Raw genomic sequence first — 12,480 nt, 5'->3', positions numbered from 1 at the left:
TCAGGAGGAGATTCAAACCCAGAACTCTTGCCTGCGGGCCAAACATTTAAACCACCGTAGGGCACCGCGCCGGCCTAGGTGATGATGCACGTTCTGGCTTGTTTGTTTGAACGTCACAGGTCATAACTCGGCGTGGGGAGAAGCCCACCTCGGTGAGGGGAGGGGGGGGGCTAGGGGAGCCCCCGGGAGTGGGGGGGGGGGTCAAATAAAAAGTACACTGGCGTTTTCCCGGCGCTGACTGACCGAGCGAGTCATTAGCTGCGCAGGACGCCTGCTTGTGCTTACGGTTCAAAGTGAGTCGCCGCTCGTAAAACAGGAAAGGAAAAAAAAACAAAACAAGCAAGCACACCCCCCCCCCGACCCCCCCCCCCCCCCCCCCCGGAAAAAAAAAGCATCTGTTCAAAGAGGAGCTGTTAAAAACCCCCCCCCCCCCCCCCCCCCCCCCCCCCCCCCCCACCCCCCCCAGTTTGGAGTATCTGTAAAAACACAAGGGGCGCTACTAATTGAGGCGCACATACGAGCCGTGACACAACCGGCGCTTTAATTGTCACGCGCCTTAAAGGAGATTTGCTAGCGTGTTCAACATCAAGTGGCGCTCGCGTCACGCTAGCTCCTAATTGAGTCGCTGGCCCACAAAATGGCTTCCACATCGTTACCATTACTGCCACATAACGTCCACGTGTACAGTATGTACATAGGGGGCGGGAGGGTCAAAGGTCAAGCTGCTCTTTTTTTTTTTTTCTTGCCCTACCATGTGTTTTTTTTTTTTTTTTTTCTTGGCTACAGTATGCCAAAAATGTTCCTGGGTCAATGTGACCTTCTGCGTCTTAGCGCAAACATTTAATTATATTCATATTATTATTAGCAAAAGGACAAAGCATTGTTTTCGAATATAAACGTTAAAAATGGAGCAAAGTGAGTTTTTCAAAATAGCTTAGGAAACATATAAAGTAGGGCACCTTTTCATTTATTTTAAAAGTATTTTTTATGGATATAAATGATTATTTTTCTGTCTTTTGCTTTACATATTTTAAATTTATAAATGGACCACACTGGATTATACATTATGATATGAGATATAGTGCATCTCTCATGTTCCAACTGATTTGCTCTTAATTTGAAAAGAAAAATGGACACTTCCTGCAGATGTATATAGAAGCGTTAAATTAAACATTTAAAGGCATACCACATTTTGCAAAGAATGTTGACACTAAGTTGCTTCATGTTTCAATTAATTTACTCTTAATTTGAAAATGAAATAATGCTCCTGTCATGGCATCAAATGATACCGCAGTTGTGTAAAAATCAATAAAGTGGGGAAAAAAGCACTACAATGCATTACGATATCGAGCAAGATTTTACAAAATCTATGAAACGCTGGGCCATAATAACCCAACTGTTTTTAGAGTGGTCCTTTCTGTTGTGTTTAACTTTGAAATACAATACATTTTCATTGAACACTTGAACTGTTTTTAAAGGTTTTTTTTTTTTAGGTAAAATTACTTGGGTTCTACAATTTAATTGGATCACTTAGATATCCCCCCCCCACACACACACACACACACACACACACACATTTTTAGATGCAACGTTCGAGAATGTTTGAACGACACATAATGTTAGAATGCCTCCATTTTTCTGTAAATCTGGTGCACTGATTCATTACAATTGACTTGGAAGCATGTTTTAAGTTGAAGCATCTTCATGTTCCAATTAATTTGCTCTTAATTTGAAAAGGAAATTGTTCTTGTCACGGCATTAATTGCAATTGTGTAAGAAAAAAATCAGTATAGTGGGAAGAAAAAAATACAATGCATCCAAAATTGAAAACTGAAACTGTTTTTGTAGGTATAATTACTATTTATGCGAACTACATTTTAATTGGATCACTTAGGTATCCCCCCCTACACACACAAACACACATACATTTTAGGTGCAATGTGGCTGTTAATACTACATAATGTTAGAGTGGCTTATTTTTTTGTTTGTTTTTAAATCTAGCAATTGTTCCAATTAATTTACTCTTAATTTGAAAAGTTAATTGTTCTTGTCATGGCATTAAATAATACTGCAATTGATAAAATCAATATATTGGGAAGAAAAAAATACAATGCATCACAGTATCTAGCAATATTTTTCAAAACTGGGCCGTAATTGTTTTTTTTGTTTGTTTTTAGAGTGTTTCTTTCTGTTGTATTTAACTTTGAAATACATTTGCATTGAAAATCTGAACAGTATTTTTTAACTCTTTGTTTTGTATGATTACTATTTTTAAGTACTACATTTTAATTGGATCACTTAGGTGTCCCATCACACACACACACACACATTTAGGTTCAGTGTGACTGTTGAAACTACGTAATGTTAGAGTGACTTTTTATTTAGTCTGACATATTTGTTCGTCACAGTTCCGTTGTATTTAACTATGTATCTTCATGTTCCAATTAATTTACTCTTGATTTGAAAAGCCAATTGTTCTTGTCACTCCAATTGCGTAAGTAAAAAAATCAATGTGGTGGAAAGAAAAATAATCATTACAATATTTGACAAAACTTCTTTTTTTACACGTTTTTAGGCATAATTACAATTTATGTGTTCTGCGTTTTAATTGGGTAACTTCATCCGACAACCGTCGCTTCATATTTTTTTTTACATTTTTACTTCGATACATTTCTTTATCACAGTTCGGTTGGATTTAACTTGGAAGCATCGTTCATTAGTCGCATTTCATCATTTGAGGTCATTTTGATTTGCCACCTAATTTAAGTATCGATTGCGATGGTGAAAGCGGATGAAAGGCGCACGTACCTGCAGCTGAAAGTAGAGGACCAGGAAATGTAAACACCTGAAAGGAAAGACACAAGAAAGACTTGAGCGACTTCTGTCGGAAAGAATGCGGATCGTTTTGGGGTGGGAGCGGGGGCACTTACAGGTAAAAGAACCTGGAAGGCAGCGGCGACATCTTGACACCTGTTTCCGCTGGAGCGACAGAGGAAAGAAGGCGGGGGGGGGGAGGGGGGCCGCCGCCGCCTCCGCCAACGCCACCGCCGCCGCCGCCGCCGCCGCCTTCCTGGAGCTCCGATGCGGCTTTTACGTGCGCGAGGAGTCGGCGGCGGCGGAGCTCACCCGAGGCAACATGAGGCGCTTCCTCGTCCACCGCTTATCCACATGATCGTGCAAAAAAACCAACCAAATCCAACGGTATCCTCTCCGAGAAGAAGAAGCAGAAGAAGAAGAAGAAGTAAAAAAAAAAAAAAAAAAAAATCAGACTAGTTCCCAAAGTGGAGCCGAAGAGGGGCAGTTCTACACCTGGCACGGGCCATTTCTCAAATGCCGCACGGGTCGTGTGTTCGAAAATAGTCCTTCCACCTGCCCGGGAAGAAGGAGAAGAAGAAGAAGAAAGAATTGTGCTGATGAAGAAGAAATCCAAAAGGCGGCTGTCAGCGTCGGGCTTCGCAATGCGTCTGCGGCTGCACGTTGGGCCGCTGGGAGGCTTTTGGCTGCTTGGCTGGTGGGTGGAAACATGTCAGCGGTTTGCACCTGATAGGGCGATCCCGAGGACCATCAACATGCCCCCCCCCCCCCCCCCCCCCCCCTCGCTTTTCCACCCACTTTCAGTGCAGGGATTCGTTTCAATCACAATCTGGGTTTTTCGTTCTTGTTGTTATTTTGAACGTCAAACGGCTTGATTTTTTTGGGGGTTTAACCCTTTCCAGGCAGTGCAATGAGAATCCCCTAAATTCAAAGCATTTTTTCACACTTAAAGAAAATCTATATTTACTTTTTTTCAATAGCATGTCACTGTAATTTGTATAAATGCTGCAGGAAGCCAAAATCTGAATGTTGGGCCCCCCGGGCCATAGTTTGCTCTAATATTTTATGAGCCCCCCCCCCTCCTTTTTTTAACTCAGACATAAAAAATGAATAGATTAAAAAAATACTAAAACGTAATTTGAGCCTGAGAGGGCTCAGCTATCAAGCTGTAAATATTTTTAGCAGTATCTGGAGGTGTTATTCTATTGTCTGTTTTTTTTCTGTAAAATTGACGACATGTGTAAAACCTAACAAAATAAAGACAAAAAAATACTGCCACTTTAACACAAATCAGCAATCAGGTGCTTCATGTTCGAATTAATTTGCTTCTAATTTGAAAAGATAGCTGTCCTGTTCCTGTCCTGGCATTTGACAGCATGCAATTATATTTGCTGATACCTTACACTTTAAAAGATTGTGTTAAAAATCACCCAATTAGCAAAATAAGAAAACCAACCCAATATGTTGCCCAATTTGACCCAACTTACTTGGTTATTTTATACAAAGCAACCCCCAAAAGGCAAAAAGACAACCTAAGAAATGAACTTGTTTTGTAATCCATAATGTAGGGCCACATTGACCCAAATATTGGGTCGTTCCTTTTTTGACCCCCATTGGATTATTTTTGGCCCAACTGTTTGTGTGTGTGTGTGTGTGTGTGTGTGTGTGTACCCCCTGAAATGCCTTCACGCATTTGAGAACTGTTTTTAAAAGGTATATTCAATATTATTTCAAAATATGGAGAGGCCTGACTTCAATGTTTATACCTAATTAAAATGTAAGACAAATACATATTGAATTTATCAAAATAAGTTATTTCTATTTTGACTAAAAATACGTTATAGTTTTACAATTTCGTATTTCTGTCAGGTTTTAAAGTCCAAGTATGATCAATTGGTTTGTGATTTTGTTGCCAAATATCGGGGTTTTTAAATTTAAAAAAACATCAATTTGTTTAATTTTTGGTTTTTTAAAATAAGCTTCAAGAAATAAAATACAAAACGCTGTCTTTAATTTTGTTCATTTAATAAGCACGATTGCGTTATAGGGATTGTATTTTCCCCCTATACAGGAACTCGTTTTTTTTTTTTTTTTTAATGCGTCTTTTTAACCATTCTATTTTATCACGTGGACAAGCGCTAATGTTTTCCTGGATATGAAAATGTAGCGATGGCGTGCACGCCAAGATAGAATCTCCAAAACGTCGGTGCGCATTCTTCTTTTTGTGCGTGTGTGTGTGTGTGTGTGTTTTGGCGTTGTGGATTGGCACCTTTGGCTAGACGGCATTCAAATGCATTCAATAACGCGCTATAACTTCGACATTTCAATGAAGCAGAGGTGTGAATGTGTTTACAAGCGCTACGGAGCTGGCAGCCCGCAGCACATCCCGCGCTGCCATTATGGAGAAAAAAAATAGAAAAAAAAAAAAACACTTTGTGGCCGGGCCTTTATTGCGCCATTAAAAGTAGATCCTCGGCATTCCTGCCCCATCCATATTCAAAAATCACCCTAAATGATGACATCGATCACTTGCCATGTGGTCAGTTGAAAGGAGAAAGACACGCGAGGCAGTTGCGTCAATTCCAGCTCATGGCGCAAATATGCGGAGATGCTTTGCGTCAATTAGTGCGATTGCGTGATGCCCGCAAGGCAAACGTGCACTTGCATGTGCTCCGTGGCGACAGGTTTGCCGACAGACTTGCAAATTTCACCGTCTCGGACAAAACGGGAGTCGAGATCACGTGATGACAGCGAGCGTTTACTTGGCACTGGATAAAAACTATACATGCTTTTACGATGTTAAAAAAACAATATTGGTCTTAGGAGGTTTCTGTTAGCCTTAATAACACTAATTAAAAATCCCAAATAACACAAAGAGACCAATTTTGGACTTAAACATCTAACTCAAAAACTTGCAAGTTTTTTTTGTACAAAACAACCCTAATTTTGGTTTATCCCAAATTCAAATTGGTTCAAAATGAATAACCCATAAAACAAGACTAAATTGAGTTAACTGTTTATATATACACACACACACACATATATATGTATTTGTGTGTGTGTGTATTGTGAAGAACACAAAGACTTTTTTTTTTAGAATAGCGGGCGTTATCGTAGCAGTATCGGCCTCTTACGATACCTGCTACGATACCCGGTTCGATACCTGGCTTGAATTGAATGAAAAACACGACTTTTGTGTCGCAAAAAAAATCCAATTGTTTACAAAAAAAATCAAATCAAATGATGATTTGAATCCTATTTCCTTTTTAGTTGCCCCAAAAGCGTTTAGCGCGCTTGCACTTACCTACGGGTACTGACCAAGGTACTTTTGGTGGAAATAAAGCAGGCCCGGGCGCCGATTCTATTCTTTTGGGCCTTTCAAGCATTGAAATTTCGAAGGTCGCCGGCGCAGCGGTGCGTGTCGGTCCGCGGCGACGGGGACTGTGGGAACGGCGGCGAGGGACGTCTCACCCAAGCGGGTCGGGAGCGCCGGGCGTCTTCAAAGAAGCCCGACAAAAGAACTTGGCAGATCAGTAAGTGAAGCTCAATGTAGTACATTAGTGTCAGGACCCCCTCCGCGTCCCTCCCACTTTGCACTTTCATCTCTGACACGGACATATTGACTGAAAGGAAGGGAGGGGCGCCGAGGGAAGGGGAGGGGGGAGGTGGGGGGTCCCATTCAACTCCCAAGGTGAGGCGACTCGGACGAGCCACCCACAAACCTTTAAGGAAAAGCCACCGACGTGTGAAGCCCCGCACGGGACGGCTTCTTCCTCTGATCTCGCCGGAATCGGCCTCACCCCATTAGCCCCCCGCCCCCGCCCCCACCCCAGCACCGCGACTTCCCTTTTCACACCACCGGCCATGCGCTCCTGTGGGCTACTGAGCAACGGCGGCGGGGTCGCGACACCTCCGGGGTGCCAGAGAGAGGAGGGCGCCGCTCGCCAGTTACCTCGCCGACCTTTCAAGTATTACCTGAAAGGGGGGGGGGGGGCGTTTCAGTAATTTGTCCCCCGTCACACGTTGTTTGCATGGAGTCATTAAGGCCCATTTAGGTTTCGCCCTTGAAGGGTGTGGGGCTTGCTGAGGGGGGAGTGAAAGGTGAAAATTAAAAGCCGCGCTTTTGTACAAATCACGCGGAGGCACATGCTGGAATCGGCTCCATCTCGAGCAAACTCGAGGCCCGCGGGCCAGATCCGGCCCGCCGTATCATTTCACGCGGCCCGCCAAATGCTCGTTTGACTTGCGCGTTTCTGGCTAAGTGGGAAATGAGCAACTTTTACAACATTGCGGCGAAAAACAAGCATTTTTTGTCGGTCTGAAAATTTTTTTACGGCTTGTGATTTCAAAACTGGGTAAATGTGCGAGGAAAACTTCAAATTGACTTAAGTCAACTCTGAGAGAAACTGTAACTACAATGTGGCCCGTGATAAAAATGATTTCGACCAATCATAGTACCCCCTGGGAGAAATTTTTTTCAGCCAAGTAACCCCGAAACTGCACAAAGAAAACGCTGGGCCAAACATGTCTGCTTTATGACCGTAATTGCCCCAATATAATCACGCTAACACCGAATAATTGCTGCAACGATTAATCTGCAACAAACGGATCAACAAATGCAAATTATTTTTGGTAACCGATTAATCGTTTGTCGACCTAAAATTGTCCAAAACCTCAGAATTTCACTTGACAGGGAAAAATCCCAAGTATTATGATAATAATCTCAATGACATCAGAAAAATCATGTTGAATCGAAGCTAAACATTTTTCTTTATAAAACGATGGTAATTTTTGCCGATTTTCTGACCACCAAAAAAGCAACCGAATCAGGAGATATGTTTTCTTTTGCCCCCCAAAAAATCGTATTATAATAATTGTTCGTCGCAACTCTAACTTCATTGGCCTGTTCAAAAGTAACAATCGTCCCAGTGGAGAACCGCGCGTTGTCCAAAACCGTAAAGTTTCACTTCAAACGCTAAACTCTGGTCACCGGCCGGGATTGTTTCGCCATTGCCTAATGCAAAGACGCTGCCAAAATGTGTCACGGCGCAAAAATGGTCCCTCGGACCATTTTTGGCGCCTATTTGACAGATACTGTAAACGTCACCACCCTTGGACCATCAAACGTCTCGTGTCTCGTTCTCAGACGATCGTCAAACAATATTACGATGACATAACAGGCCCGGGTGGATTGCCGCTGAAGGATTTTGGCGGACGACCCTTACGCTAAAGCAGAAATACAGAAAACGGACGATTGAAAAAAAACAAAAAGACTCTAATCCAAAACGTACTTCCCGCCACTTTTTTTCTTTTGAGGAACTAAAACGCCCCGTAATTGTTTTCCCGGGGAGGGATTGTCAAATGCAGGGTGGCCGCTTTGTTTGCGACGCGGCGTAAAATTGTTACGAGACCCGACAAGCTGGGCAAAGAAGCTTGGGCCCGGCTTTCACCAAAGGTGCGATTATTTGACAAGCCCTAAAAGCAACACCTCGGCGCCCCGCTGTATTCCTCCTCAACGGCTTGATGGACGGCGCTTTACAGGCCTCATTAACGGCACAAAGGCCCAGAGTCAATTAAAAATCGGCTGGGAAACAGCTTTGAAAAGGTGATGCCTCGCAATCAAAAGGATGCGGAAGCCCACCGAGCGCTTGACCCCCAACACACCCCCGTAATTTGATGAGGACTCGGATTGTGAGTCGCCACCTTCATGTTGGGGGGGGGGCGAGAGGGACTAAGTGAGTGTTCAAAGGCCGAGCCTGTCACGCTAATGTTTATCTGCTTATTGTGTGTCTGAGTGGCGTGTCATCAGGTGCATCTGGGCCTCGTGGGGAGAAAGGGCGGGATCGCTTTCAACCCATCGCGTTCGCCGGAGCTTTTACCCGCGCGGTTTCTTCGGAGAAAAGCCCCCGGTTTTAGACTTTTACTTTATTTGGGGTTCTTGGGATTATTGGGGTTATCGGTCCTCGAGGGCCGCTGTCCCGCATGACTTCCAAACACCATCATCATCAGCGAGCTCAGCAGAAGCCTGATTATGACCCAGATTATTTTAATGTTTTTTTGGTGGACGGAAATATTAAAAAAAAACAAAAAACATGCAAGATAGAAGTTTTCGAAGACCGGGTTTGGACAGCCTTGTTTTACGCAGTCAAGACCACAACTCCAGATCGAGGCGGTGAGGGAATGAGACAAAGTAAAGCTAAGGCCCTGACTGAGGAACTAAGACCAAGACAAAACCAAGACTTGCAGGGATAGAGACAGAGTCAAGACCAGGACCGAAGGGTTTGACACCAAGTCAAGACCAAGACTTGCAGCAATAGACAATGTTGCAAGAAGGACTGACAAGTTTGGAGCCAGGTCAGGACCAGGACTTATCGGAATATAGACAGAGTCAAGATCAGGACTGAAGGTTTTGACACAAAAACTAGACCAAGATTTACCGGAATATACAACGTCAAATCCAGGGCCGAAGAATGTGACACCAAGATAAAACCGCGACTTACAGATATAGAGACAGTGTTGAACATGAGGACTGATAAGTTTGACACTAGGGTCAAGACAAGGACTTACAGGAATAGGGACAGAGTCAAGACCAGGACTGAAGGGTTTGACACCAAGTCAAGACCAGTACTTGCAGGAATAGAAACCGTCAAGACCAGGACTGAAGAGCTTGACACCAAGTCAAGACCAAGACTTGCAGCAATAGGGACAGTCAAGACCATGTCTGAAAGGTTTGACACAAAGTCAAGACTAGACTTGCACGAATAGTGAGTCAAGACCAAAACTGAAATATTTGAACCCAAATTGAAAAGAAGACTTGTGGGACCAACACCGGAGTTTGAGTCGAGACCATGATTGACAAACTTTGAAGATCTAGGACCCAGTTTGAAGACTTGAAGGTGTTTTCTGCAGGATTTCTCCGTTTTAATACTGGAAATGATGTCAGGGCGGCGAGAAGACGAGACCCAAATCACGCCCCGCAACCAAGGCTTTGTAGCCTGAGAACCAGAAAGGAACGTCCAAAGCGCAGAAGCGCGCTAATGGTCAGGCGAAGCACTCGATGCCCCGCGTTGCCATTGGACCTTTTGGGTCAAGAAAATGTTCCCGAGTGCTTGGAGTGGAGGAGCCTCCTTGAGCCGCCTCTCCTGGCGTAAGCTAGTCCCAACCTGCTCTTCCACTCGCCCTAATCGCCGAGCCCCAATCCATTCCCCCGTCTAGCACCTCTTCAGAGGCCGCTCGCCCCCTTTGTTCTGACAATACACAAACCGCCATTCAAATGGAGGTACTCTGTAATCAGTGAAATACTAGCCCCGGGCTTTTTCAGAATAGGCCGAGAAAAAAAAAACAAAACCAGAAAGAGAGAGAGAGAAAATCCATCCCTGACCAATAGACGCTAACTACCTGTCTGGCTTTTTAGCAGCAGCTGTTATTTGGGGAAAATGTGCCACTCCAGATGTACAATGTGAAGCCCGGCTGCTGGCTCCACCCACTGAGGGCAAAAGGGGCGGTGCCTTTGAGAAAGCTCCTTTTTGGCTTCTCAAAGGAACCCCTCGTAATCCATTTCCATCCATGGACGGATACCACAAGCTACGTCCGAAAAAAAAAAAAAAACGTGATCCGTGACTTGCATCAGCAGTGCAAAAAGAAGGTTGAAAAAAAATCCCAACTAGCATACTCTAAATTATGCTAATTAGAGCTGCTTAAAAAGACTAAATTACGCTGATAATTGATCTTGTGGCACCTGCTGTCGATTATTAGCGATGGCTCGAATGTTGGCGCCTAGCAGCCTCTGGCGGCATGAGATGCTAGCAGGCGTTACTGGTTAGCAGCGCGAGACGCTAGCCGGGTTAGCGGCAGCCGCCGGATGGTTAAAAGACGAAACGACGGCACGGTGGTTGGCGCGTTCGCCCCACGGTTCCGAGGTTCGCGGTGTGCTTCTGGCCTCGCTGTGTTGAGTTTGCATGTTCTCCCCGTGCCTGACTTGTCTCCGTGTACTCTGGTTTTCTACCCAAAATAAAACATGCACGGTAGGAATATTAGACACCTCAAATTTCTTTTAGGTTTGCGAGTGTGAATGGTCGTTTGTTTCTGTGTGCCCTGTGATTGGCTGGCGACCAGCTCAGGGTGTGTCCCCCCCCGAGCAGCTGGGATAGCCACCAGCAAGCTTGCGACCCTTGTAAGAAGAAAAGGGATGAATGGACTCAAGTGATATACGTAGTTACCGTTCCTACTGATCACTTCTTTAATTAACAAGCCACATTCTTAGAAGTCCCGTTTTACTGCAGTTTTATTTCTCTAAAATCTTAAACGCTTACCGTGAGGTGAGTTTGTAATGTAAAGTATAAAAATGCGCAGATTTTTTTCAATAAATGAAAGACTTTGTTTTATTAGTTCGTGTTGCTTCTATTCTATGCGCCTTGTAATGCGGTACATCTTATATATGAAAATTGGTTTAAATCAACAAAATAATTTAAAGTTTTTGGTTGCAATTTCATTTAAAAAAAATAGGTATTGGAATAAATTATAATTGTATTCTTTTCAACACTTGATTGGTCTCGGCATTGATTTAAAGAATTTTAATGTAATCAAGGTATTTTTTCCCCCATTCCACAAATCATCTTTATTCTTAATTTATGATTGTTTATCTTTAAAGTTTGACTGATTTATCTGATTATTTGTTGACATTCCCTTGAGCGCAGCTCCATCTAGTGGATGCTTACCGCAAGCCCAGCCACTGCCGTAGCTTCTGTTCTATGCGTCTTATAATGCGGTGCATCCTATATATGAAAACAGTTTTAAAATAGTCCATTCATTGAAGGTGCGCCTAATAATAGTGCGGAAAATCATAATTCCATAATTGCTCTTCCTAATCCTTCATAAGGCATTGGCAAGTTCATTTTGGATGCGCTTGAAAATAGCAACCGAGTGACGTTTTCTTTTGAACTAACTTGACTAAATAGGCTATTTTGCCATCGTAAAAGCAAGCGGGAACCTTACTTTGGTGTAATCAACTTAAGAGCGGGGCTCCAATCAAGGGGGGGCCCACATGCAAGGAGCACAAGAGCTCCGCAGAGCTCGGGGGCTTCAAGTCATTACAGATCTCAGCTTTTTTGAAGTTCAGCGACTGACAAATTACCTCGTTGCGCCGGACCGCTCGGAGTGAGCTATGTCTTTCACGTATCTGGTAAAAGCAGCGCCGCGGGCGACTCGGGAAACCGAGACGAGAGGAATACGCTTTGGCTTTTGGTGGATAAACGGAAATTAAATGCGAGCGCCCCGGAGGCAGAAGAGACTAATGGTCTTGTCTTGACAAAACCGGCACATCCACGCTGCCGCTTGCTTCGTGTAAACAGTGAGCGATTTGTTCGGAATGAATAAGAAGCGGCTGCAGCTCGCGCGGCGTGCTTCAAAAAAAAAATTCAGACAAGATCTAAAGAGCCATTGCGGTTTGCCAACAACTTATTGTTTAGTGGAAATTTCAAAATGACGCGTCAAACTCATATTTTTGTCTGTGACTATTTTTCGCACTACGAGCCGCAACTTTTTTCTCATGATTTGAGCCCTGCGGGTTATCTAACAATACAGCAAATGTGTGTATCTGTTCAAGGTGTCAATTTATGGAACGACTATAAAATAGAACTGAAAAGATGTCAAATGGCGTTAAAAAAA

The 12,480-nt window shown here is 43.7% G+C and overlaps 1 protein-coding gene across 1 annotated transcript in view; it reads right to left on the bottom strand.

The window, feature by feature from the left end:
* Window positions 1-3,508, bottom strand: part of fgf24 (fibroblast growth factor 24) — a 14,825-nt gene extending 11,317 nt beyond the window's left edge. Inside the window, exons 1-2 of the mRNA XM_088430960.1 lie at window positions 2,931-3,508; window positions 2,809-2,845 (exon numbers count right to left, since the gene is read on the bottom strand). Of these exons, the coding sequence (XP_088287086.1) occupies window positions 2,809-2,845; window positions 2,931-2,962 (69 nt within the window). The 5' untranslated portion in view covers window positions 2,963-3,508. The remainder of the gene's footprint in view (window positions 1-2,808; window positions 2,846-2,930) is intronic.
* Window positions 3,509-12,480: the final 8,972 nt, after the last annotated feature.

Source organism: Hippichthys cyanospilos, chromosome 13 (assembly GCF_059441005.1).
Source record: "Hippichthys cyanospilos isolate Australia breed blue-spotted pipefish chromosome 13, RoL_Hcya_1.0, whole genome shotgun sequence".
Lineage (NCBI taxonomy): Eukaryota > Metazoa > Chordata > Actinopteri > Syngnathiformes > Syngnathidae > Hippichthys > Hippichthys cyanospilos.
Note: the sequence above shows the minus strand (reverse complement) of the source record. Positions and strands in the feature narration are given on the sequence as shown.